Source organism: Sapajus apella, unplaced genomic scaffold (genome assembly GCF_009761245.1).
Source record: "Sapajus apella isolate SASKATOON/1434 unplaced genomic scaffold, GSC_monkey_1.0 scaffold62, whole genome shotgun sequence".
Classification (NCBI taxonomy): domain Eukaryota; kingdom Metazoa; phylum Chordata; class Mammalia; order Primates; family Cebidae; genus Sapajus; species Sapajus apella.
The window spans coordinates 8,338,750-8,366,550 of record NW_022437002.1 but is presented as its reverse complement, the minus strand read 5'-3'; the positions used below and the strand labels follow the sequence as shown (position 1 = coordinate 8,366,550).

The window sequence follows — 27,801 nt, the reverse complement described above, 5'->3', positions numbered from 1 at the left end:
CAAAGAACGGGAACACAGTGCAAGACACATAACTGCCCAGCTTCTTTTTTTTTTTTTTGGAGACAGAGTCTCGCTCTTATTGCCCAGGCTGGAGTACAATGGCACAATCTTGGCTCTCCACAACCTCCACCTCCCGAGTAGCTGGGACTACAGGCATGTGTCACCACACATGACTAATCTTCTATTTTTAGTAGAAATGGGGTTTCTCTTTGTGGTTAGGCTGGTCTCGAACTCTCGACCTCAGGTGATCAGCCCACCTGGGCCTCCCAAAGTGCTGGGATTATAGGCGTAAGCCACCTCGCCTGGCTACTGCCCAGCTTTTAAAGATATTTCTAGAAGCAGTTTTACCCTTCTCTGCTTTTATGTGAATGACATTGAATATGCTTCCAGCATGAGCCTTTTTGGCAGAAGGCCCAGCCAAGACTTAACTGTGGCTTCTGCTCCATCTGGGGACTGTTGGGGCTCAATGAGTTACACAATCCTAGTTATTCTCAAAATTGAGTCATGGCTGTGCTCCCCAGTGGCACAGCTCTGAAAACAAATTGGGACGATGGGAGGCGAGCCTGCTAGATTAGAGGTGCAGTGCATTGGATCATCCCTCCTACTTTCCGGTTCACCACATATGGTCAGTGTCCTAGGTTTTAAAGTAAGGGCCAAAGCAACAGCATGTGAGGATTTCACCTTACTGGTGAAGACACACCTGTTCTCAGAGTAGGAGACAGCTTCCAGGAATATCAGCAAAAACAAACCACAGGAAAAGACAGATAAATTTAACTACATAAAAAGTCAACCTGAGACTAGCGAGCAATATAGTCAGGATGGTTAAAGGTGACCCCAGGAAACCAAAGGGCAAGACGTCTGCTTATGCCTTCTTTGTGCAGACGTGCAGAGAAGAATATAAGAAGAAATGCCCAGAGGTCCCTGTCAGTTTTGCAGAATTTTCCAAGAAATGCTCTGAGAGGTGGAAGACAATGTCCGGGAAAGAGAAATCTAAATTTGATGACATGGCAAAGGCGGATAAAGTGCGCTGTGATCAGGAAATGGAGGATTATGGACCAGCTAAGGGAGGCAAGAAGAAGGATCCTAATACCCCCAAAAGGCCACTGTCTGGATTCTTCCTGTTCTATTCAGATCAAGTCCGCAAACCCTGGCATCTCTATTGGAGACGTGGCAAAAAACCTGGGTGAGAGGAGAAATAAGCTAAATGACAGTGGCAAAGCTGAAGGAGAAGCACAAGAAGGGCGTTGCTGACAGTAAGTCGAAAGGAGAGTTAGATGATGGCATAAAGCGTCCTGCTAAAGTTGCCCGGAAAAAGGTGGAAGAGGAAGATGAAGACGAGGAGGAGGATGAATAAAGAAACTGTTTATCTGTTAAAAAGAAAGTCAACCTTATTTTAATTTTAATTAAAAAAAAATTTTTTTTAATGTTATGTTAATTTTATTGAAAATGGTCTCAAAACATGGCCCAGGCTGGTCTTGAACTCCTGGGCTCAAGCAATCCTCCCGCCTCAGCCTCCCAGAGTGCTGGGATTACAGGAATGAGCCACCACGCCCAACCCTTAACCTTTTTTTTTTTTTTTTTTTTAATTAAAAAAAAGATAAAGGTGAAAAAGCTATATGTCAGTTATATCCATATATAGAAAGGGCTTCTAAAAATTAATGGCACTAATACACATATAGCGGTAAAAAATAGAAAAATAATATAAAGGAAATTCATAAAAGAAATAATAGACACAGCCAAAAGGATATGAAACAAATTCAACCTCAGAAATACTGAAAGAATTATGGATTTTAAAATGCTGTGATTTTTGTTGCCCACCAAATTGGCCATTTATAAGAGTAAGGAAATAAATCAGTCCTGGTGCAAGTTCTGGAACTCACTCTCCCACACTGCTGATGGGACTGTAAATTGGCACAGCCATCCTGGGAGCAGCCTGGCAGCGTAGGTCAAATACCTTAAAAACATGCCCCCCTTGTATTAGTCTAATGGGGATTAAAAAAAAAATGCACCTCCCTTGACTATGCAGTTCTGCTTCTTGGAATTTATCCAGAGGGAGACAGATAAGTATGACAAGATGTATACTTGTATGTGCATGACAATTTTTTTTTAATCGAAAGAACCTAGGTGTCCATAAGTAGGGAATGGTCAGAGAAATCACTGTGTATTTGTTCCAAGGAGACTGTGTAGCTCTCTGTTGTGATGCAGGGATGTCGATGGGTTTTTGTTTTGTTTTTTACAGTCTGTTGAGATGCATTTCACATACTGTGAAATTTACCCGTGACTGGGCGTGGTGGCTCTCACACCTGAAATCCCAGCACTTTGAGAGGCTGAGGCAGGTGGATCACGAGGTCAGGAGTTTAAGACCAGCCTGACCAACATGGTGAAACCCCATCTCTACTAAAAATACAAAAATTAGCTGGGCGTGGTGGCACACCCCTGTAATCCCAGCTAGTCAGGAAGCTGAGGCAGAAGAATAGCTTGAATCCAGGAGGAGGAGGTTGCAGTGAGCCGAGATCGTGCCACTGCACTCCAGCCACTGTGCTCCAGCCTGGGCGACAGAGCGAGACTCATCTCAAAAAAAAAATTTTTTACTCTGAATGTTTTTCGTTTGATTGTTTGTTTTGAGATGGAGTTTTGCTGTGTCCCCAGGCTGGAGTGCAGTGGTGCCATCTCAGCTCACTGCAACCTCTGGCTCCCTAATTCAAGCAATTCTCTTGCCTCAGCCTCCCGAGACAGGCGCCCACCACCATTTTTTATTTTTTTGAGACAGAGTCTCACTCTGTCACCTAGGATAGAGTGCAGTGGCGTGATCTCAGCTTGCTGCAACCTCTGCCTTCTGGGTTCAAGTGATTCTCATGCCTCAGCCACAAAGTAGCTGGAATTACAGTTGTATACCATCACGACCAGCTAATTTTTGTATTTTTAATAGAGACAGGGTTTCACCATGTTGTTCAGGCTGCTCTCGAACTCCTGACTTCAGATGATCCACCAACCTCGGCCTCCCAAAGTGCTGGGATTACAAGCATGGAGCATGGTCAGAGAAATCACTGTGTATTTGTTCCAAGGAGACTGTGTAGCTCTCTATTGTGATGCAGGGATGTCAATGGGTGGCCTCCCTTAATGTATTTTAGGTGGGAGAAAAGGAAACTTATAAAATAGCATCACAGTGTGGTCCAGATGTTTGTATTAATAAAAACCTTATGTAAGCATACACGCAAGAAAAAGATCCTTGAATGTTAACAGCAGTTGTATCTGGGAGGTGAGATCATGGGTACCTTATCTTCTTATTTTTGCATATATGTATTTTCTAATGTTCCTGCAGAGAACGTCAATTGCTTTTATATGAAGAAAAACACAGGAACAGGCTGGGGTTCTGTGTTTTTTAGTTCATTATGGAGGGGTAAAGGCTACACTCCTAAGGTGGGTGTCAGGCCTCTGTCTCTGGGCCACCTCTCACCATTCCCTGCCTCATGTTGGATGCTCCAACAACACAAACTACCTGGAGTTGGTTGCTTGCATGCCATTTCTTACCTGGGCATGTTTGTGCACTGAGGCCTTTCCAACACGAACGTCCTTGCCCTTGGCCTGGCCCACTCCTGTATCCTTAGGGAAGTTTTCCCGGAGCCCCTTGCACACACTGGGCATTCCTGTGACCCCTGATCTTCCCCGCGTGGAACTCGTCTGTACACATCTGTTTCCTTGTCTCCCCTGGACCTGCTTTCCCAAAGTGTTTGACTTTGGAGAGCTGGAAGAAGCAACTCCTTTTTTGTGTTTTTATTTTATTTTATTTTTTTAATCTATGTCTTGAAGTGTCTTTTAGCCTCTGGTTCCAAATGTCCGCCTTTCATTTTTGTTTGTTTTTTTTTTTTTTCCCTAAAGATGGGGCTTCACCATGTTGGTCAGGCTGGTCTTGAACTCCTGACCTCAGGTGATCCGCCCACCGTGGCCTCCCTGAGTGCTAGGATTACAGGCGTGGGCCACCACGCCCAGCGCCTTTCATTTTTATGTAGGAGGATCTCAGGATCATCAGGCAAATCAGAGTGCTCAGCGATCTCCAGTAGAGTTCTTTAATTTACTCTTAAATACACAGTGAATTTTCTTTTTCTGGAAAGTAATTTAGCAAAAATTTGCATTTATGAGGAAAGAAACAGTAAACCCCACCGTTGACAACTTTGGGGGGGTTCTTTCATCTGAAAGGAGCAGAGAGTCAAGGAAAGATGGGGAGAGGGGTTCTCAGGGCAGTAGTCGTCAAACTCCATGGGCATAAGAAGCCCCCAGGCCTCATGTATAACAAACGTCCCATTCCTGGGGCCCACTGTCCAGATAGGGGCCAGGAATGGGCAGCTCGGTTCATCAGGCCATAGGTATTTGGAGGGCAGGTCTCACTTTGGGAAGTTGCTCAGGGCTGGGGTTCAGCTGGATGGGGCTGGCTCTCCTCTCGGCCTCTGTGGTGGTCTCTTGGGGCTCTGTTTGGCTTTGGCATCTGCACAAAGCCCAGTTTTCTCCTCTCCGAATTTAACTGGCCACTTCGTGGTGGTGTGTTGGCTCTCTGCCTCCGTACCCTGTATATGCTGCCTTAAAGGATGTTTGCCTTTAGCATCTAATTAATCCCAAGTAAAGGAGCTGTGGTTCTTTGTCACTTGGAGCCTTGGAGGCTCCTCTGGGAGCAGGAGGTGGCAGCTGCAACGGAACAGCAGCATCAGCAGCTGTGTGACGCATCCCAATTCAAAGACTTGCAGGCTGGGTTAGCATAAGGAAACTCGCCGACTTACTCAGTGAGAAGGGGTCTTTTCTGTCTTGTTTAGAGCTGAGAATGAAGCGGAGAGCATCAGACAGAGGAGCTGGGGAAACGTCGGCCAGGGCCAAGGCTCTAGGAAGTGGGATTTCTGGAAATAATGCAAAGAGAGCTGGACCATTCATCCTTGGTAAGCCTCTGACTTTTGGGAAAAATGGGTGTGCTGCGAGGCAGGCACAGGGCACATTGGCTCGCACAATCTGACCCTTACAGACATCAGAGTGAGGTCGCCCACCCACTGCAGTGGTGTGGTCCTGCCCTGCCCCTGGCCTGCCCCTAGCATCACTGCTTGAAGCAGAGTATATGTATATCAGTGGAAGACCCAAGCCTTAGGTCACTGCACCAGGGGCTGTCAGTGTTGTAGCCGCATCAGCCTTAGATCAGTCTTAGCCAATAGCTAGGCTCTGCCTCTTCTCCTAGAGAATCCTATGTGTGCACCTACAATGTTGCTGTGCCCACAGGAAGCACATCCATTAGAACCCATTAGCTGCATTAGAACCCAAGATCTGGCCAGGTGTGGCAGCTCACTTACGCAATCCCAGCACTTCGGGAGGCTGAGGTGAGAGGATCGCTTATGGCTGGGAGTTCAAGACTTGGCAAGCTTGGACAACATAGTGAGATTCCGTCTCTACAAGAAAAATACAAAAATTAACTGGATATGGTGACACATGCCTGTAGTCGTAGCTACTTGGGAGGCTGAGGCAGGAGGATTACTTGAGCCCAGGAGTTTGAGGTTACAGTGAGCCATGATCACGCCACTGCATTCCAGCCTCGGCAACAGAGCGAGACTCTGTCTCTAAAAAATAAAATTAAAATTAAAAACCCAAGATCCATCATCCAAGACACTGCTTTATGCTATTCTTGGATGGCATGATTTCACAAAGCATTTTGTATAGCCTCCCAAATGTCTTTAAATCCTGGCACAGGTGTTGGCAGTTAGCCAGAGGAGCAGCAGAGCATTTCTGCATGATGTGTAAGGACCAGCAATCCAAATTGCTTATAGTCAGGGTTGCAGCCAGAGACTGGGTGCAAGTTGTACTTTGGGACAGAATTTTGAACTTACAGGCACAGGATAGTTCCAGCTCATTACATAGTTAATGGTGCCTACCACGTGCCAGGCCTGTGCTGTTTGCCGGGGAGGCAGCAGTGAATAAGGCAGACAAGTTCCTGCCCTCACAGAGCTTAACATTCTAGTTGGAAAAAGAAACAGTAAACATCTCACCAGACATCACCAGCAGTGCAGAAGCCTTGAAGGAAGTTCCACAATGACATGAGATGAGAAGGCCCATAGGTAGGGCAGGCAAGAAAGGCCTCTCTATGAGGAAGCGCCACGTGAGCTGACACCTGAGGAGGAGCAGCAGCAGCTGTGGGAAAAGCTGGGGAAGAGCACTGCAGACAGAAGCAGCAGCACGTGCAGAGGCCCAGCAGCAGGAAAGGGCTTAGCATGTTGGGAATTAGGAGCCCAGCATTAGGAGCTGGAGTCTGGTGGGAACAGGGCATGGAATATCCTCAGTTAGAAAGGTGGGCAGGAACTGAATCATGCAAGGCCTTGGAGGCCAGAGAGAGGAGTTTGGGTGCTATGTTAGGAGCAGTGGGTCTGTGAACATTTCACTGGTAAGAAGGAAAAAAAGAGCAGCAGAGCTTCATTAAGAGTTTTTTGGCCAGGCACGGTGACTCATGCCTGTAATACCAGCACTTTGGGAGGCCGAGGCAGGCAGATCACCTGAGGTTGGGAGTTCAAAACCAGCCTAGCCAACATGAAGAAACTCCATCTCTACTAAAAATACAAAATTAGTTGGGCATGGTGGTGCATACCTGTAATCCCAGCTACTCAGGAGGCTGAGGTGGGAGAGTCGCTTGAACCTGGGAGGTGGAGGTTATGGTGAGCCAAGACCGCACCATTGCACTACAGCCTGGGCAACAAAAGCAAAACTCCATCTCAAAAAAAAAAAAAGGGTTTTTCACGCAACAGTGGCACTGTGACGTCAGATTTCCACTCTGAAAGCTTGTGCAAGGTGCTGTCACAGGACAGTGAGCACTGTGCACCTCCAGAAGTACATAAGGTCCCCAAAGCTGGCACTTGAACAGAGGCCAGATGGCTGTATCAGCATCACCAGGGAACCTGTTGCTATAGCTATAGTTTCCTGGATCCTAACCCTAAAGTTGCTCTTCACAGGACCCAGGATCTCTTGGGTTTTGTTTGTTTTTTGAGACAGGGTTTTGCTCTGTTGCCCTGGCTGGAGTGCAGCGGCACAAACACAGTTCACTGCAGCCTAAACCTCCTGGGCTCAAGTGATCCTCCCACCTTAGCCTCCCAAGTAGTTGAGTCTACGAGTATGCTCCACTATGCCCAGCCACATTTTTTATTTTTTGTAGAAAAGAAGTCTCACTATGTTGCTTAGGCCAGTCTTAAACTCTTGGGCTGAAGCAATCTTCCACCTCAGCCTCCCAAAGTGTTGGGATTACAGGTGTGAGCCACCACGCCTGGCTGGATCTCTTGTTTTTAGTAGATGCTTCCTAGAATTCCAGCGTCCACTCAGGGTCGAAAACTTCTCTTTGAGAAATGTGCCTGCAAAGCTGGATGTGTTCCAGGCAGAGCACACATACCTCTCTCTATTTTTGGAGGGGAGACCTTGAAAACTCTCAGCTGACCTTGGGAGGTCAGTCCAGTGCACGTGAGCTATGGTGCCCTCCTGAATAGAAGGCCTAGTGAAAGACTACGTGGTGACCTGGCGCCGTGACAGCCAGGGCTTCTGAAAAGTAGACCAGCAGCTCTCTGTGCCATAGGTCCTCGTCTGGGCAACTCACCGGTGCCAAGCATTGTGCAGTGTTTGGCAAGGAAAGATGGCACGGATGACTTCTATCAGTTGAAGGTAAGTGAGATGTTGGGGTGAGGGTGCCTCAGGACCAGGGCCTGTCATGCCAAACTCCCCCCCACCTTCACACCTGTGTCACTTGTGAACAACAGTAGCGCCGTTTCTTCCCGAGAAGCAATCAAGTTCACATGGTCTCCCTTGGAACAGCTCCAGATTTAAAGAGCTTTGTCTGTGCATAAATTACTTTGCTGTCATATTAAGAAAAACGATTTCACTTGGTGTGTTTGTGGGTGTGTTGTGTGCAAATGTCATGTGGTAGAAAGCCCCCTGCTTCCCCTGTTCTGGTCATTCTCCTGTGTAAAGTGAGGTGTTCTGGTTTTCGTTTTATTTTTGTGCTTTCCTAAAGATCCTGACCCTGGAGGAGAGGGGGGACCAAGGCATAGAGAGCCAGGAGGAGCGGCAAGGCAAGATGCTGCTGCACACCGAGTACTCTTTGCTGTCTCTCCTGCACACGCAGGACGGCGTGGTGCACCACCACGGCCTCTTCCAGGTGAGCGGCCCGCCCTTCCCCCACCCTTCGCGCCCACCTCCGGCTGGCTTCGGGGGCTACCGCTTGCTGGGGCCACAGCCATATGAGCAGCTCATGTGACCGTCGGGTGTCCTTGCCGTGCTGAGTATGTCAGGAGTTCCAGGGTGGGTGGGGTGGGCTGGGCTGGAAGTCAGGCTGGGCCATACTAGCTGTGCTCTTGTGGAGATGGTTACAGCCTAGCAGGAATACACACAGTTTGTATCTTAAAACAGCCAGGCTTTCTTTGAAGAGCCACTTTTCCGAGAAAAGAGGAAAGCAGGAAGTCACTTAAAGACACCGGGCCCCTTTTTTTTCTTTTTGAGACAGAGTCTCACTCTGTCACCCAGGCTGGAGTGCAATGGCGCAATCTTGGCTCACTGCAACCTCTTCCTCTCAGGTTCAAGCAATTCTCCTGCCTCAACCTCTCGAATTACAGGCACGTGTCACTGCGCCCAGCTGATTTTTGTATTTTTCGTAGAGATTGGGTTTCCCCATGTTTCCCAGGATGGTCTTGAACTCGTGACCTCAGATGATCCACCTGCCTCTGCCTCCCAGAATGCTGGGATTACAGGCGTGAGCCACCAAACCTGGACCTGAGCCGTTTTTGGCCCCGTCGTCAGGAGTTGGCCAGGCTGGGGTGGGAGGAAAGGTGACAAGAAGGAATCAGCATTTGGGGCCATCTGCAGATCTCCACAGTTGTTTTGGGACCACCTGTTTTTCCGCCTGCTCAGGCATTTCAGTTTGTCTGGCAAATATTCCTGTGCTCCTGTGCTCAGATGTTCCAGGTCCCTTGGGAAGGGTATTGATTAACAGCGTGTACATGACAAGAGCCATTCTTGGGGCAACACTGTAAGTTGTGTCTCCAGAAATGAAGACCTGGGTTCACAATGACCAGGAGGCCTCCTGGACAGGTCTGGGAACAGCCCCATTCCTCAGCTGGGCATCCACCAAGCCCTCGGCTATTTGCTGGCCAAGACCAGCTCTTGCCCAGACAGATCTACTATATGAGAGTCAGCACAGTGCCAGAGAGAGCAGTCAGGTTTTCATGCTAACAGTTCCTGGATTCAGGTGGTGTGACCTTGGGCAAGTCACTTCAGGTCTCTAGGCCTCAGATTCCCTGTCTGTAAAATGGGGATAGTGATAGCAGTACCTACTTCCAGTGGTGGCTGGGAAGATGAGTGAGTGTGTGTAAAGCACCGAGCTGCAGCTGGAACGCTGTCATCATCATTGCTGTTCAGGCAATAAAAACTCCCTGTCAGCTTGAGTTCCTGAAATAAAGCAAATGGAAAGCGCTTCCCACCCCTATGTGTATACCCACCACGGTCTTTTTTCTTAGATTTGCAATTAGAGGAGACTCAGTATCATTAGGCAACTACAAAAATTAAAGTATTCCCTTAAACATGAAATCAAATTGAGGGTGATTGTGGTGTCTTGGTATTTTGTCTCTGATATCTTTCAAAAGGTTGGCCTTGGTTCATGTCATTTTGGGTGATCAAAACTGTTTCTAGTGTACCGTCTGTGGCCAGACACAGTGCTAGGGCCTCTGGGAAAAGCAAATATGAGATGTGGTCCTTCTGTTAAGAAGAAATGTGAGGCCGGTTGCAGTGGCTCATGCTTGCAATACCAGAACTTTGGGAGGCCAAGGCGGGTGGATCACTTGAGGTCAGGGGTTCAAGACAAGCCTGGCCAACATGGTGAAACCCCATCTCTACAGAAATACAAAAAATTAGCCAGGCGGGGTGGCGCACACCTCTAATCCTAGCTACTCAGGAGGCTAAGGCGGGAGAATCACTTGAACCCAGGGGGCAGAGGTTGCAATTAGCTGAGATTGTGCTGTTGCACTCCAACCTGGACAACAGAGAAAGACTTCATCTCAAAAAAAAAAAAAGAAAGAAAGAAAAAGAAGAAATGTGGATATCCAGTCCTCCAGGAGTTCCCCAGAGGGGCAGTCAGTCTGCCTGGCATGCCACCAAGGGCTTCCTCACACTGGTCAGATGGAGTCCCCAGGTTGTACGTGCTTTTTGTCTTACTCGAAATACCTTTCAGCAAGAAAAATGGGTCTAGAGCTTGCTACCATTGTGTCTGTCCATCTGGCAGCCACAACGTTGATGGCAGTACCCACTCACTGAGCCCTGGCAGTCCAGGACCTAAGCTCAGGATGTGGACTGTCTTATTTACTTCTCTGGACCTGTGAGGGAGGGATTACTAGCTCCCTTTTACCGATGAGGAACTAGAGACTTGGAGAGGTTAAGCAAACTGCTCCAGGTCCCACAGCTAAGACGAGGTAGGGCTGGGGCCTGAACCCAGCAGTCTGAGGTCAGAGTCACTCTTAGCCACCATTATGTGACTGTTGGGAGTACTGCAACCATGAGGAAAACGGGAGTCCTGGACACAGAACCCTGGGTAGCCTCTAGGGCCTGCCAAGATGGACCTCTTTCTAACTCCCACCGTCTTAGACACTGAAAGGAGGCTCTGTTGGTGATTATTGGAATCTGGGTGCCATGGAAGGAGGATGCCCCATTTTTGCTGCTTGAGCACTGGGCTGAGAGGGCCCTTAGTCTTTAAATGCCCAGACCTGATCTGAATCCTTTGTATTATGTTCAAAGCATTAAGCCTTCACCTGAGATGTTTCAGCCTCTTGCTGGTCCTGGCATTTGGCACACAAGAGGCTGCACAGTGCTGAGCGGCCCCATGGTCCAGGCTGCCCAGGCCTCAGTCCTCTACGGCCTGCACATACAGGCTTATTCCAGGCTCCCTCACTGGTTTGAGTGTCCAACCCCAGAGGAGAGTCCCAAATGCTGGCCTTGGCCCTGCCGGGTTCACAGCCAAGCCCTGTGCTACCCTCTTGCCTCCCAGGACCGCACCTGTGAAATCGTTGAAGACACGGAATCCAGCCGAATGGTTAAGAAGATGAAGAAGCGCATCTGCCTCGTCCTGGACTGCCTCTGTGCTCACGACTTCAGCGACAAGACTGCTGACCTTATCAACCTACAGCACTACGTCATCAAGGAGAAGAGGCTCAGCGAGCGGGAGACTGTGGTCATTTTCTACGACGTGGTCCGTGTGGTGGAGGCACTGCACCAGGTGAGGCCACGCTCTGCTTCCATGCCTTCTGGCCACAGAAGGCCACCTTTCTTGCTGCTGCTGAGCAGAAGGCAGCTCTGTCCTGTCCACCCGGGTGTGCCTTATAGCTGGGGATATCCAGAAGAAGAGTGGCTGAATGGCAGGTGCACTGGGTGAGGCACAGTGCCACCCTGGAGGCCATCTTCCTGGTGAGCGCTGACCCGCAGCCCAGCGGAACCCGTGTATAATTCCCCGTCAGTTAAGAGGCCTGGTGTCCCCCATGTAGTGACGACAGTGAGATACCCACCCAAGCAACTACAGCATGTCTGAGCTTTTTGTAGGATTAGAGGTGTCAGGTACCCCGAGACAAAGGGTAGGAGAGCCTGAGCCTCTTTCCCAGTGCACTGCTTCCGTGAGCCTATCCTGTGGTACTTAGCCACAAAGCCATGACAGCTCCTGTCTGACCCCCAGATCCATCCTGTCCATGGGATGTCTGATGGAGGGAAAGAAGCAAGTGGCTTTCCCCACCAGCTGCTGCCCTGAGGGGAGAAAGAGCTGGAGAAGCTGCCGCAGATGGCGAGACACTGACTAGGTGCACATTCATTCCCCACCCAGACGCATGGGTGCTGAGGACTTGGAACTGTCCTGATCTGCCTGTGGTTGGAGCCTAGAGAAACACATCTCATAGAATTTTTCCTGCCTTCTTAAACACCTCTTACAGGGTGGGCCCTGACCCCAGCTCTCACAGTGACAGTGTAAACCATATGCCCGTTGTTTTGCAGAAAAACATCGTGCACAGAGACCTGAAGCTGGGGAACATGGTGCTCAACAAGAGGTAAGATCCCCGTTTCTGCATCCCTACTGTTACCCTGGGGCTGGGGCAGGCTAGCCAGTGGCCTACAGGGTCGCCATGGGGATTCCGACTCAACCCACTTCCTCCAGGAATCCCAGGGCTCCGGGGATGGGATGAACGTGGGAATTTGGGGCTTGCTGAGACTGGGAGTTTTGAGCCGCAGAAAGGGAACTCTGGGAAGAACTTTAGATCTCCTCCCTGGTCCATTTATTTGTCATGCCTGGCTCTTAGTGTGTACTCAGTAAATGACTATAAAAACAGACCAAATGGCCAGGTGCAGTGGCTCCCACCTAGAATTCCTGCACTTTGGGAGGCTGAGGCAGGAGGATCACTTGCGCTCAGGAGTTTGAGACAGCCTGGGCAACATAGTAAAGACCCCATCTCTACAAAAATAATTTTTTTTAGTGGACAAATGGGGTGAAGGAATGAACAAAATGAGGTCTTGCTGTAGGTCAGTTTCCTCAGGAAACTGTGAGGTTTACGTGCAGGAGGTTTACTGTGGAGCGCTCTCAGGGTGACGGGGTGGAATTAGGCAGAGGGAGAAGCTGAACCACAGTGAAGTCCCAGGAGGGCCCCAGCCTGAAAAGCTCAAGAGTGGGATGGCCCTGCAGATGTCCCACACATGGCCTTTGTGCCCCAACAGCAGTCACTGAATGTCTGCTCTCCATAGGGAGGGGCATTCCCTTGGGCAGAGCAGCTTCTTTTGGCTAAGAGGGCTTCCTGGAGAGGGATGCAGCTATGAGTGCTTACCTGTAAAATGCGGCCAGCTGTCTTAGCAGTGGGAGAGCACATGCCTTAGACTTGGAAGGGATCTGGCGGCCCACCCCAGCATTGTCGGTGACCCAGCAGAGGGAGACCAAGCACGGCCCTGGTTTCAGGCTGGTATCCCACCTCAACAGAGGATCCTGGGCCTCTTCGGAGTGATCTGGGATGGTGCTACCAAGTCTCAGCATGTTGGAGGGACCACCAACCCCATAGGAGCCCAGGACCAGCAGGAAATGGGCCCATGCTGTGGGCTACCACGATCCTTGAAATGCAGGGCTGAGAAGGGCGCACCTCCCCCGCCCCACACCCACCCATTCTTCCTGAGCCTCCCTCCCTCACCTCTCACCTCAGTGTTGAGCTGGTTGGAGGGCTCACAGAGGCAGCCTGAATCTCACACCAGACGTGTTGTGGCTGGTTCATTCTATGATGTGGCCAGTCCAGCCCAGCAGGGGTCCGGGGCCCACTGTCCTTTAACAGGGCCAGAGGAAAAGAAACTGCCCGGAGGTTGGTCTCCAGGGAGGGGGCCATTGCCTTGTGCCCCGTCCCAACTGATGGGGAATTACCGCTGGGGGCTCCACACCCCACTGCTCCAGCCTGAGAGGCCATCGGGAGGATGCTGTGCTCCTCAGCGGTTAAGCCTTCCCATCCTTCTACTGGCACCGCCTGGTGCCTGGGCTGCAGACAGAAACTCTCAGCAGTTGTCACTACCCTCTGGAGCCCACCGTCTGATGGGGTACTGACCAGAAGATGGTACCATGTGTGGAGGATCAGCGTGCAGAGGGCGAGGGGCATGTGAAGGGGACAGTGGCCACCGGAGTTGATTTGTGAAGAATGAGTTGGGATTTCCCAGGCTGAAAAAGTGAAGTGATGAGAACCTTGCCCTGCCATGCTCTGCAGAGGGCGGAGGGAGGGAGACAGGAAATTCCAGGGCTGCTTGAACCCTGGACTGGCTGAGTGAGTGAGTTAGGAGGACGGAAGTAGCACCGACGTGGGGGTCAGACCTGGCTCACTTCCCAGGGCCGCCTCTTAATTATCTTGGGGACTGTGAGAGTGTATTCGTTTGGTTACTTATTAATTGATTGAATTCATATATTGAGGTACCAAGCACTTTTCTGAGCTTCCATTTCCTCTTCTGTGAAAGTGAAGATAATCTTGCCTTCCTGGGAAGATTGACCTGAGATGCAAATAAGTAGGTGGGAGGCTACCTAATATGATGGGGTTTGGTGTATTACAAGCACACCCCAGTGCTAATCTAGCCAGGACTGGAGAACCTGTGGCTGAGAGACAGGAGAACGAGACCCGTGGGCTCACGCTTCTGGAGATGAGGCCTGCTGCATGTTGAGCGGCCGACAAGGACACCCTTGCAGAGGGTCCAGCGGTCCCCCAGCCATAGGTCTGCCCGGGGAGAGGAGGGGAGGTGGTGGAGAGCCCCGACCAAACCAGCCCTGGGCTGCGGAGAGCCAGTTGTCATAGAGTTGGGAGACTGGGTCCTGCCCCTTCCCCTGGCCCTCTCTGGGGCCTTGGGCCAGTCCTATCTTGCTGTGGACTGCAGGCTCACTGTTCCCAAAGAGGAGGCATATTTTTGGGGCACCTAAATCCATCTGGTTGCAGAGCCCATGTCCCCTCCAGCTGGACTAGAGAGCTCCCAGGCCTTCCACAGCAGCCACTCATGGCTGTAAATGAGCATCCCGGGGTTGCCACAGGAACATGCCATGGGGCTCACACCTGCTAACCACACCAGCACTCCTGGCTCCTTTGTGTCCCTGGGGGGGTTTGCTTCCAACTCTCACCTCTGCAGGCCCCCTTGGTCCTAGGAGTGTAGTTGCTGGGTCGCACCTCCCGGCATACACCGGCATGGCCGTAGCAGCTCTGCAGCGAGTGTGTGCGCATGCCCATCGGCGCAGAATGCTGCTGCCTCGCTAAGACCCAGCGTACTGGTTGTACTTCCTGAATCTGCTAAATCCCCCTTTTTGTGTCTTGGGGCAGACAGAGGTTCTGGCTGCCTTTCACTTGAGTCATGGGTGCTCTGGAGGGACAGGGTGGTGTGGTACAGAGAGACTCACTGCTCCCGTGCGTCCTCTGGCATACCCTGTGCTCTGGGGCCCCTCTCTCACCTTGTTCAGTTGAGGGTTGACCTGAAGGAGCTCCAACCCCTTCCCGCCCATCATGCCAGGCCGTAACTCCACTGAGACAGCAGGCAGACCAGCTGGAGGCCTTCTCAGCAGAGCAGAGAGCTCCCAAGGAGCAGATGGGGGGAGGTGTTGGCAAGGCAGCAGCAACGGCGAGTTCACTCCGCTTTGGATTGTAAAAGGGCTGAAATGTGAAATCCTATTCTGGGGTTATGTGAGGTACTGTGGGCTCTTTCTGCTTCCTCCTTTCTTTTTGGTAGGCCAGCGACAAACTAAGTTCCTAGAAAAGGAGAAAAACACTGGCAGCCCAGAGGCCATAGCTAACGTGTGACTCACTCAAGCCGGTCCTACTGACGCACGTCCCTCCCTCTGTCCTGCTCTGCCTTTGCCCCCTCCTGTCAAGACCAGACTGGGGCGTCTGGGACTCCAGGGAGCTGTGCACCTCCTGCTTGGGTGGTGGTGGCAGGGCAGGGGAGTGTTGCCAAACCTCAGGAGGCCTTGGAGCTGCCCGTGCCACATCCTGTGGAGACACTTCAGTGCGCCTGCCACCAGCCCTGCAGAGTCTCAGCTGTGCCTGCCCTGGCAGAGGGCGGGAAAGTCCCACCAGCGGTGTTGAGTTGAAATTCAGCCACGCTGGCACGTGCCCTCCAGGGCCTGTTGTCACCATGGCCCTCTCCCCTACTGCCTTCCAAGACAGGGTCTTTCTCCCAGGTGTGCCAACCATCAAGGTGAGAGGACAACACCAGCTCCTGTTTGCCAGGCACTGGGCTAAGTGCCCTCCAGGAGATTAAGTTATCTTGCTGAGTCCTAGCCCAGTTCTGGAGTTTGGTGCTGCGATTTCACTGTTGTAAGATGAGGAAATTGAGGATTAGCAAGAGATTTACAGAGCAAGGAAGTGGCAGAGCCAGGACTAGGAACCTGACTCCCAAACCCACCATACTCTTGCCTAAGCTATCCTCCTCCCAGCATCTTGAGCCTCAGAGACCCACAGGTTGCCTTTGCAGTTTCCGCGGCCATCTCTGATCGGGGGAGAAGACCCGCAGTACCTCTGCTCTGTGGGAACCTGGACAAGAGGCCTGAGCGGTCCCATACTCAGGGCAATGGTACTGGAGGATCAGAGCTAGAGCAGTCCTCTCCTTGACATGCACGTGGCCCTTCACAGCGACCCTTCACCTGTGATCTCAGGCTCTAGCCGCCCGTGGGCCACCAGTCAGATTCCTATGGCAGCTGACAGGACAGGCCCGTGTGGGCGCTGGAGTCGGCGTTTCCACGGGGAATGCAGAGGACAGACTGGCCATTGTTTTGCATCAAGCCCTTTGCCAGCAGAATTCCCCAAGATCACCAAAGGCTCTCAGAGCCTCCTGGATGCAGCTCCTGGGGAAAATCCACCAGCAGCCACACACGCCCTGTGCCTCTGAGAGATGATTGTAGGGAGAGGCCACCCGAGGCCCCATGGAGCTTTCCCTCCTGCCATCCTCCAGCCTTTCCCCCGAGCTTCTCCACCCAGTCAGCCAACACAGGAGCACGGCAGTTGGGTAGAGAGGCACCCTTCCTCACTGCCTGCCCCAGTGGGCCAGGAAGCCTTTCCCAGGCCTCGTAGACAGGGCCTGCGCACCCTCCCAGCCCCTGGTGTGGTGTAAGAGTCCTCTTGGACCACTTGCTTTTGTCCACATGGGAGTGTTCTTGAAAGGATCAGAGCCCAAAGCTGCCCGCCCCACGCCTTTCAGAGGGAGAGCCTGTGATGTTCTGGCCAGGGCAGAGTTGCAAGTACAAGGTACGGGATGAGTCAGCTTTGATGGAACAGGGAAAAATCATTCAGGGCCTAGGGCCCTGCCCAGGGACACAGCTGGGCATAAGGCAGCTGTCAGTTGTGTGCGCAGCTCCAGGCCCCACAGACCTGGGCTCGGATCCTGCTCTCTGCTCACCAGCTGTGTGACCTTGGCCAAGTCCTTTCACTTCCCTGTGCCTTTGTTGTATCATCTGAAACAGGACCGTGAGAAAATCCCTCGTTGGCCACTGTCAGTTTCTTCCTCTGCATTGGTTGCGGGGCCAAGTGAGACAGTGAGCTGACATACTCAGTGGTGCAGAGGTGGCTCACGGCCGGCCCTTGGGTCACCTTCCAGGGTGGAGTCACTGACCTCTGCTGGACTTCTTTTTCTCATGTGTGAACCAGGAAATTGAAGTAAATCTCAGATCACTCCCAGTCTAGAGTATTACATGAGGCTGTTTTGGGAAATCTCTGGAAGTTGTTCTAAGCTCTAAGCTGTACCCTGAGATTCAGCCAGGGCAACAGGTCCAGGGATGGCCCGTGTAACCCTCAGGTGCCTGGGAGAGAAGCCAGTCCCTGCTGGGACAGCTCAGCTGGTTGCCAGAAAAGGCTAAGAACTGATTCCTCTGCTCCTTGGAGAGGTGGGGGGAGGGGCAGCTGCTTTACCCTCTGACGAGACGCCCACCTCCTACTGTTCAGGATGGGAGTGGGCCCAGCAAGGTGTGCCCAGCCCGCATGTCCTGTGCCTGTTGCTATAGAGGCTTGTTCACTCTCTGTCTCCCACTCCCAGGACACATCGGATAACCATCACCAACTTCTGCCTCGGGAAGCATCTGGTGAGCGAGGGGGACCTGCTGAAGGACCAGAGGGGGAGCCCTGCCTACATCAGTCCTGACGTGCTCAGCGGTACGTGTGTGCCAAACAGTGGGCCTCCAAGCTCCATGCAGCCAGGCTCTGATAGTCCACTCAGCAAATCTGTGGGTAGGCCCTGGGCTAGGTGCTGGGGCTTCCCTGGGGGCCCAGACCAGTCCTTCCTCCTCCCCAAAACATCTGTTGGAGGAGGAAGACGGAACGATAACAGGAATGCATGTTTGATTACTGTGAGATGAGTACTAGGAAGGAATGGAATTGCTATGAGAGTGAATGAAGGGCGCTTGAAGGACTTTCCCCAGGAGGTGACAGTTGGGCTGGGATCTTAAGGGGAGCTGGGGATTCCCTGAGTGTGTGTGACTGGGCTGAGGCCAACGGCCCGAGAGGTGGCATGGCACCATGTTGGAGCAATTGCAAGCTGCTCAGAAAGTCGGCCTGGTTCACAGGGAGGCCAGAGAGGTGTGCAGGGCCAGACCTGGCAAGGCCTGCTGCAGGCCTCGCTGAGACGTTGTTCTTTAACTCGCAAAGTTACTGCCCACTGATCTGATTTCCAAGTTCCAGACATTGTGCTGAGCGTGACTCACCTCATTTGTTTAAACCACACAGCTACCCTGTGAGGTCAGTATCTTAAGTTCCTTTTTCATAGATGAAATTGAGGCTCAGAGAGATGACCTCTCTTGTCCAAAGTCATAGCTAATAAATAATAAACCGGAAAATGGAGGGCAGTCCCAGGGCCGCCTGCCACTAGAGCCCATGCTCCCAACTCTTTCACCATACATTCTGTTGCTTTCCCTTTTCCCCTTGTCCTTTGCCAAATTGGGGTCTCCCTAGCCCCAGTCCCTTAGGGAATCAGGGCCTACAGCTCCCATCCCTCCAACATGGAGAACTTGGGGTGGTCTCCAGGGTCCCTCATCCCCACCCCACACACAAGGGCACCCTTTCCGTGTACTGGCAGAGCCACCCTCACCCAGGGCATCACATGCGTCCTGGTGAGCAGGCTGCTGTAAGACAGCACTTGCACCTCCCTCGAGGCTCCCCTAGCTACCGCCTCTGCTGCAGAGCCAGGCCTGTCCCCAGGGCTGCCCATGTGCAGAAGACAGTGGCACCACTCCCCAGACCTGGGGCTTTTGGTTGAAGTCACCACAGCCTCTGCTAGAGGGATCTGGCTGCCAGGGGTATACCCTAACTCCCTGGGCACCACCCACATGGCCCAGTGCAGCCTGGCACCCTCCACACCTTTGGGGAAAGCATCCCTATAGGAGATGGAGCCAGGCTCCTCCCTCTGCCCAGCCTGTGAGGGGGCTGTGCCTGTCTGCAGGGCTAGGACTGGGGGCTGGCCCTGATTGGGACTCCTTTCTCGCAGCACCAGACTACGGTGGCCTCCATGTGCAGTCTGAGCCTCTGTGGCCCTCCCTGCTGGTGCCAGCAGCTTCTCCTTCTGGGTTTTCCAGACTTGTGCCAGTCTTGGAAGATGAAACAAAGGGAGCTGACTGAATCAGAGAGTCCTCAGCTGGGAGACCAGAGACCTGGGTTCTCATTTGGGCCTTGCTGTTGAACCAGCTGTGTGGAAATGGCCTCCAGTCTGCTTCTGACTTCAGCCTCCTCCCTCTGGGGTTAGAAGCTGAAGTACCAGCCCTACCTTGTGGGTTTCAGGCTCAGGTCTGCCCTTTCATTCATTCTCCATGTGCCCAGCATAGGCATGGGCCATGGAACTGTGAAAAGGCAGACCTGGTCTGGCCCTCAAGGAGATGATAGTCTGGCTAATAACCGTGTGACTTTGGGGGAGTTACAGACCTCTCTGGACCTGTTTTCTCATCTATAAAATAGGGATGGCAGTAGAACCTACTTCAGTGAGTCCCTCAGGGATTAAATAATGCCCTTCACCTAATGTCTGGCATGATCATTACTGAAAGGGAAGCTCCAGGTGCAGTATCCCCTCAGAAGCCAAAGCTCAGGGAAGGTCGCCTGCCCAGGTCAGGCTCCCTGTGAGCTTGCCTGTGGAGGGGCCGTTCATCCCCCAGGTCAGGGCAGAGGCTCAGGCTGAGGGAACCCCACACGAGTCCTGGAAGCAGATCCCTCCTGCCTAAGCCAGCAGGACAGCTCAGCTCAGCAGGAAGCATCCTCCAGACACAGAAGAAGAGCCAGCGCCTTTTTTTTTTTTTTTTTTTTTTTTTTTTTTTTTTTTTTTTTTTTTGAGGTGGTGTCCAGCAGTGTCGCCCATGCTGGAGTGCAGTGGTACAATCTTGGCTTACCACAACCTCGTGGGTTCAAGTGATTCTCCTGCATCAGCCTCCTGACTTGCTGGGATTACAAGCACATGCCACCACAACCGGCCAATTTTTGTACTTTTAGTAGAGACAGGGTTTCACCATATTGGCCAAGCTGGTCTTGAACTCCTGGCCTCATGATCTGCCCGTCTTGGCCTCCCAAAGTGCTGGGATTGCAGGTGTGAGCCACTGCGCCCAGCCACCTTTTTTGGAGCCATACAGAGCTAGAATGGTGGCACAAGTAATAGATTCTGTACTGGCAACCCCATGGTGGAGCAAGGTCCAGGGAAAGGAGGCTGTCCTGGAGTCAGCCTTGAGGACAGCCACACAGTCACCCCAGCTGCTCTTTGGCACCAGGGGCTGGAAAGAGCCAAGGATGACACAGCCTGGGAAGAGCTTGGGAGAAGCTCGTCTTCCACAGAACTACCTGCTGTACCAGCCAGGGCAGATGCTTATTCTCCACAACAGCCCCTGTGGTAGGCAGTGGTGCCATCCTGAAGGTGCCATGGTACCTTCTGAAGACGCAGGCTGAGGCCTGTAATGGCACTGCCATGTACACACACACGCCCTCTCCCGTTTAAACTACTTGCCCTTCACTGGGCCCTGGGCGCCCAGGGAGATGACGCTAGGGTGCCTGACAGCATCTATTCCACGCCCATGGAGAACTGAGTTGTGTTCTGGGAACCAGGCTGCCGCACCCTATACCAGAGGGTGCATCGCAGGGAGTGGGCAGGGCCAAGGGCTTTCAAATGCTCCAGGGGTCCTCATATTTTGCATTTGGGAAAGTGGGTCAGACAATGGCTGCCACATGGGAGGGGCTGTATTGCTGCTGGGTGCGTGGGCAGGTAGCCCTGAAAGCAGGCAAGCAGCAGGGCCTGCATGGCCAGATGTGGGCACACAGACCAGCCATGTGGTCCTGGACAGAGCAGATCGCTGGGTCTCAGTATCCTTGAGCTGTGGAGCAGTTAGTGAACTAAAAGCGTTTCTTTCTTTTTTTTTTTTTTTTTTTTTTTTTAAATAAAGACGGGGTTTCACCATGTTGGCCAGGATGGTCTCGATCTCTTGACCTCATGATCTGCCTGCCTCGGCCTCCTAAAGTTCTGGGATTACAGGCGTGAGCCAGAACTAAAAGTGTTTCTTCCAGTACTGTCCTAAAGCAGGTGCTCAGTCAGATGTCTGTTTCCTTCCACTTTACAGACAAGGAAACTGTCGCACAGAGAGGGTAATTAAGTGGACATTCGTTCATTTAGCAAATACTTGAGTCCGTGCTGGGCACTGGGGCTTAACAGTGAACACAGGAGGGAGGCACCTGCACCTGAGAACTTCCCTTCTAGCAGGGAGGGGGAGTCACAAGTAGACAAAGGAGGGGACCGTGAAGTGGTCGTCTGGGCTGTGAAGGAGGCAGAGGGGTGTGTGGATGGTGACGGGCAGAGTGCCTGGCTCATCTGAAGCCAGCTAGTTATCTGCTGTGCCACCAACATTCTTGAACCCCCAGTTGTGAGCTCTGTGCTGGGTGCTGGGGCTGCAGACCCAGGCCTGGCTCCCAGGGCCTCGGTGTTTGGCCGGGCAGGGCAGGTGCTGTGAGCAGGTGCTGACTGAGCCCTCTCCTCAGGGGTCAGGAGAGGCACACCCTGAGGAACAGGGGAGAGGGGAGCACAGGCAGGAGCTCAGAAGACTGCTCTGGGAGGACTGGAAGTGGGGGTGACAGGTGGAGGGTCCCGGGTGGGATTCCAGGCATGGGGCTGGTGGGCCCAGGTAGTGCTGCAGCCCGAAGGCTGAGTGTGGTGTGTGTCTGTCCGCAGGCCGGCCATACCGCGGCAAGCCCAGTGACATGTGGGCCCTGGGCGTGGTGCTCTTCACCATGCTGTATGGCCAGTTCCCTTTCTACGACAGCATCCCTCAGGAGCTCTTCCGCAAGATCAAGGCTGCCGAGTACACCATCCCTGAGTAAGTCCTGCTTCCTGGGGGGTTGGGGGGCAGCCAGCCTGATGGGCTCAAGGCAGGGAAATGGCACAGTGAGCCTGGGCATCCTGGTCACATACCCAGCACCACCCACTGAGACCCACCCTTCCCAACTCCCTGCCTCAGGGATGGACGGGTTTCTGAGAACACTGTGTGTCTCATCCGGAAGCTGCTGGTCCTTGACCCCCAGCAGCGCCTGGCTGCCGCCGACGTCCTGGAGGCCCTCAGTGCCATCATTGCATCGTGGTAAGTGGACAGGTGCTGGTCCAGGCACAAAGCTGTGTCCTTAGGGCCTCTGCTACCCAGAAAAGCAGCCTGCAGTCAGCCTGTTTCTCTGCCAGTTAAGAGTCAGATTTCCAGATTCTCTGCATGGGCAAGACTGGGAGGGCATACATAGGCAGAGCTGAAGGTTGAGCAACGATGGGCTGCCATGGTTGCCAGGCCATGCCAGCGAGGGATGGGCATTGCCTCACTGAGTTCACCACCACCTGTGAGGGAGAAATTGCCCCCCTTTATGGGATGAGAAAACTGAGGCATAGAGAACCAGAGTCTCGTGGCAGGAACACAACCCAGGTGTGTCTGACTCCAGCTAAGTCTGAGGCCAGTGGACACCTGGTCTCTCTGGGGCCAGCCTGACCCGTCTGCCCCCCTGCAGGCAGTCCCTGTCATCTCTGAGTGGGCCGTTGCAAGTGGTTCCTGACATCGATGACCAAATGAGCAATGCGGATAGCTCCCAGGAGGTGAGTTGGGGAGGGCAGATGGGTTGTGCCTTACCCAGCTCCACGGGATGGGCTTCTGGGGGCAGCCAGAGCAAGGGCAGAAGTGCCAGCTCCCTGCAGGCCACGGGGCTTCATTGGTCTTCTTCCCCAGCCTTGGGGTGGGAAAGGGAGACTTCAGTTTTCAACCTGAGCTGTCTGGGGCCTGCCTTGGGCTTAGTGTAGCAGGAGATCTGTGGCCAGAAAGCCTGCGGGGCCGCCAAGCTGGAGCCAGTGCCCAGGAGGCCCAGGCCAGCCCTCAATTTCCTCTTGCTGCCCAGGTCACATTTCTCTGCCCCTCTGACTCAGAGTTCTCTATCACCCTTCCTGCTTTTCATTTTTCAGATGATTCATTTCTCCCTGTTTCTCTCCTCCCCATTCCCTGCACTGGAGAAAGTGTTGGGCCCAGGGTGGGGGCAGAGACTTGGGCACCAGGCAGCAGTGGGCAGGTGATCTTAGGGTGCCCCCTGGAGGGCAGGGCTTAGCCTAGCCACAGTGTTGCTGGGTCCTGGATATTGGAATGAGCTTCCTTGCCTGGGAGAGCCTCCCAGAGCCGCCTGGCCTCTGAGGAAAGAGCGTTACAGTCTCTACCCACTGCCAGCTCCCACCTTTTCTGGGCTGTTCGGCTAAAGTCATCATCACTAGCCCACAGTGAGTGCCTACCCCGAGGGCACCTCATTCAGTCCTCACTGCGGGCCTTCATGGCCTGTGTTCTTAGCCCCATGTTACAGAAGAGGAAACTGAAGGGTTGAGAGGTAAGGACTTTCCCAAAGTCACACAGCTTGGAAGTAGTGGAGCTGAGCCTTGACCCTAAGTCTGATCCCAAAGCCCTGTTGTCCTCTGTGATGACTGGCACGGGGACACCACTTCAGCTTCTTCTGTTACCATCTGCCTGGACCACCCCAGGAAGCTCAGCATGGGGCTGGGTGTATGTGGCTCCCCCGGGTGCTGAGCACCCAGCCTGGGGCTCGCTCATAGCTGCTGACATGCATTGGCTGCCTCAGGGCTCAAAGAACCTTTGTGAGGGGCCAGACAGCTAAGGCTTCTGAGGTGGTGACCTCTCCGGTAGCCAGCGAATTAGGAAGCATGGCTCTGTGTCAGTCCCAAGGCCGAGGGGCGGCCTGCAAGGCAAGTGCAGGTTGGCCGGAGGGTGCCAGGGACCTACCCTTAGCCCTCGCTCAATGAGGCCTGAGGGTGTGGTGCCTGGAAGGGGGAACGCAGGAGCCAGGCTTCCGCACTCATGCCTGCCCTCCATCTGCTGCACTGTCTTCATCTGAGTTTCTTCTTGTCTCGCTCCCTCCCGGCCTCAAAGGCGAAAGTGACTGAGGAGTGCTCCCAGTACGAGTTTGAGAACTACATGCGGCAGCAGCTGCTGCTGGCTGAGGAGAAGAGCTCCATCCATGATGCCCGGAGCTGGATGCCCAAGCGGCAGTTCGGCAGCGTGCCCCCAGTGCGGCGGCTAGGCCATGACGCACAGCCCATGACCTCCTTGGACACGGCCATCCTGGCACAGCGCTACCTGCGGAAATAGCGGCCTCAGCCAGGGCCACCAGCACCGCTGCCACCTCTTCCAGCCCTAGCCAAAGGCCTGGCTGTCAGGGCTGGGCCCTGTAGTGCTGGACTCTCCCAGGCTGCAACAGGAACAGGGCAGGGACAGGGACAGCCCAGGTCACACGTGGGGTCAGCAGAGGTACCACAAAGCTACCTTTTGGTATGATTGCTTGATTGTTTGGTTTTTAAATCTTAGAAGCCTAGATAACTAATCTGCTTTTAATCATGATGTTTTAATCTACCTCTGTCTCTTTAACCATGCTGTCTCTGGACTGAGCGAGAGGGAGGAGGAGGGGGCCTGCTCACTCTGCCCCAGGGCCTTCCCCAGCGCCCACCACTTGACCCGGGCACTGCTCCCCACAGTCCAAATAAGCTGAAAGTGCAGCTCGCTTCAGGCCCCAGAGCGAGCGTCCCCTCCTTCCCGCTCTCCCAGGCCCCTGCCACAGCCTCTTTCCGTCCCCCTCCTTCTGATCCAGGCCCTCAGTCCAAGCTTTGGAAAACCTTCACCTCATCTTAAGCCGAACTCAAATATATTTATTTTTATACCGTAACCAACGTCTCTCCCATCTCTAGGTGGCTCAGCCCACGGCCACTCCCTGCCCCCAGCCTGGCTGGACAGCAGGGAGTCCACAGCCCACACGTGGGCTCCCTCCTCACCCCCAGGCAGGGAAGGCCCTCCTGCCGGCCCCTGTCCACTTTCAGCCCGCCAGTCCCTCTCTGCTGCCGGTGATGGGAGGCCTTTCTAGACCTGGCTCTTTCTCTCCCGTCTCAGTGGCTTCTCTGAGGTGCTGTACACGCGTGTTAACCTTTTCCTTTCTCCATCCTTCCCCGTGGTACCAAGCTTACATGGACTCCCGATGTGAAGGGCCCAGGGGTCAGGTGGCAGGCCTGGCTGTGAGCAGGGGCCTGCCTGCATGCTTCCCTGCTCCCCGCCTACTCTTGTGTTCAGAGGATAGTGGGGACATCTCCCTGTGCCCTTGCCTCATACTAGATGTGGTGTCTCTCCCTGTAGACCTTAGCCAGGGTCCTCCATGGGCAGTGGGGGACTCAGGGGAGAATCGTAGGGATTGGGGGACCCTGCATGCCTGGCTTGAGAACAGCCCTGCTGCCCTTTTGAGCCGAGATTTTGAAGTGGATGCCCGTCTTGCCAGAAATGCTGTTCTCACCAGAATGCCCTCCCCTCCCCCTTGCCCTCACTGGACTTGGCCCTGCCTGATGCCAAGCAAAGACCCTTCCCCAGAGGCCTATGCCCCATATGCCCTCAGAGAGGCTGAGTGTCCCCTCCAAGCAGTCATGAGCCCTGAGCTCCTCCTGCCTGGCCCTGCTCCCCAGTGGGGAAGTGACTGTGTTTCCCAGAGTGCAAGCTGCTCTCCTCCCCCCAAAAAGCTGACTCACTGTGAGTGACCTTGGGCAAGTTCCCAAACCTCCTTGTGCCTCAGTTTCCCCATCTGGAAAAAATGGGGCCACCTCTTGCCAGCAGTAGCAGGGCTGCCCACGCCCCTTCCTCCCCATGCCCCATCCAGCACTTGGGCACCTCGCCTCTGCCCAGTGGGCCTGTGGGAGAGCCCACCGGAGCCCAGCACTTACTCCCCCTGAGCGGCAAGCCCTGTGTCTGTCTCAGCTGTCCAGCACTGAGGGCCAGGGTCTTGGGCCGTGGGGCTGGGGGATGCCCTCTTTTCTATATTTATTTCATAAACGTCTCCTGAGGGAGCGGAAATGCAGTCTGGCCTAGGGCTCCCAGCCCTCGACTGTCCCCCGTGAGGGCCTGAGGCTGGGCCAGGGCCCGTCGCGGCAGTGCCCCTGCCCAGCAGCCCACCCGGCCCCTCCAGGCCTGCTGCCCTTGCGTGATCTCTCTCCTCCTTTTCAAAGCAATAGCCTCCAGGTCTGCAAAGCCCTGTCAGACAGATTGGGCCCTTCCAAGGTCAAGCCATGTGTCTGATTACATTTCTGGTGAAGCAAATGAGAGGAGGATGGGTCAGCCCTCACTGGGTGTCACACACTGAGAGAAGTCCTATTGTAAAGAAACAAAACGGAAAAAGTCACAAAAAAGTTTGTATAAAGACATATTTTTGTACTACATGGGGACTCTTCCTGCATGTCAGCAATAAAACTTCCTGATCTGGGACCACTGTGGCCTGCATCTCCTGTGTTCTTGCCCTCCCTGCCTGTCTCTCAGCCTCTCCAGCCCCAACCCAGCCCCATCTCCCTCCATCCCAGCTAGGTGGTGCAGGATTCCCAGCTGGCTTCCTGTAGCTCTGAGTGTGCCTCCTCCCTGCTCCCTGCAGCCAGCAGGTGGCACCTGACACCTCTGTCTTGGCTAGGGGAGGGCAACCTGAAGTGCCCAGCAGTCTCTTGAGGCCCATGCCCACCCCCAGCCCATTGCCCAAGTGGGAGCTCCCTGTTTGGCTTGGTCCAGCCCCTGATCTTGCAGGCAGGAGGTAGGGGGGCATCCCAGCACCACTGCAGCTGACGAGTATTGATCCTGTCTTTGCTGAACTCCATCTGGGGTGGGGGAGCCTACCACCCCAGACAGACTGCCCATGTGCCCACATGCCCATCCAGGGCAGCCAGGGAAGTAGGCTTCTCACACACTTAGAGAAGTCCTACTGTAAAGAAACAAGACAAGACAAGGTCAGAAAGTTTGTATAAAGACATAGTTTTGGCCGGGAGTGGTGGCTCCACCTGTAATCCCAGCACTTTGGGATGCTGAGGGGGTGAATCACAAGGTCAGGAGTTCGAGACCAGCCTGGTCAACACAGTGAGACCCTGTCTCTACTAAAAATACAAAAAACAATTAGCTGGGCACAGTGGTGGGCGCCTGTAATCCTATTTACTCAGGAGGCTGAGGCAGGAGAATCGCTTGAACCGGGAGGCAGAGGTTGCAGTGAGCCGAGATCACACCACTACACTCCAGCCTGGGTGATAGAGTGAGACTGCATCTCAAAAAAAAAAAAAAAAAAAGATTTTTGTATTACATGGTCTGCTGTGTCTCCAGTGTATGTATTCTACCAGTGTGTTGCTATTCTCCAGTGTCCCTGGGAGGAGCCAGACTGGACCTATCAAGCGCCAGGCCTCTTCCTGTTCCACCCTCTCCCTCCCTCCCCTCAATAGGAAGCCAAGGGCTTCCTTCCTTCCTTTCTTCTTTCCTTCCTTCCTCTGCTTAAATTTAGACTTTGCAGATTGCACTTCATTCTAGCAATGAAGCTAGAGGCAGGCTGGCCCCTCCCCCGGCATACCACAGCACCTACGCAGACCCACTTCTGTGTCCAGGAGCCCACGCCCAGGCCACACAAGGAACAAGATCTGTGCAGGCAGAGCCCCTTCCCAGTCAAGGATCCTCAGGGCAAGAGGAGCACCCCTCAAGATGTGAGAAGGCTTTGCTCATCTGCGGTGCTTCACCTCACAGCTCCACACCTGCACAGCAGCTGGCTGTCCACAGATTTTGCCCATTACATTTGACCCATGCCTGACCCATTCTGGGTGCTCTGCTGGGAGGTGCCCCCGCTCCCAGCCTGCCATTGCCACTCTCAGCCCTGGACCTTTGTCTCCATGTTCAGCCTCATGCCTGTCCCACCGCCCATTCAGCCTCTGTTCAGGGCACAGATATACCTCCTGGACACCTACACGTGTCACACTTAC

The 27,801-nt window shown here is 53.5% G+C and overlaps 1 protein-coding gene across 1 annotated transcript; it reads left to right on the top strand.

Annotated features, from left to right (window-relative positions):
• Positions 1-281: 281 nt before the first annotated feature.
• Positions 282-26,290, top strand: STK40 (serine/threonine kinase 40). Its single transcript, XM_032246959.1, is given in 13 exon segments — positions 282-1,132; positions 1,134-1,211; positions 1,213-1,253; positions 4,806-4,925; positions 7,583-7,668; positions 8,018-8,161; positions 11,036-11,263; positions 12,025-12,077; positions 17,548-17,663; positions 21,697-21,841; positions 21,983-22,102; positions 22,512-22,596; positions 23,924-26,290. Coding segments are annotated over 13 exon segments (1,749 nt in total). The 5' UTR covers positions 282-818; the 3' UTR covers positions 24,143-26,290.
• The last annotated feature ends 1,511 nt before the right edge of the window (positions 26,291-27,801 follow it).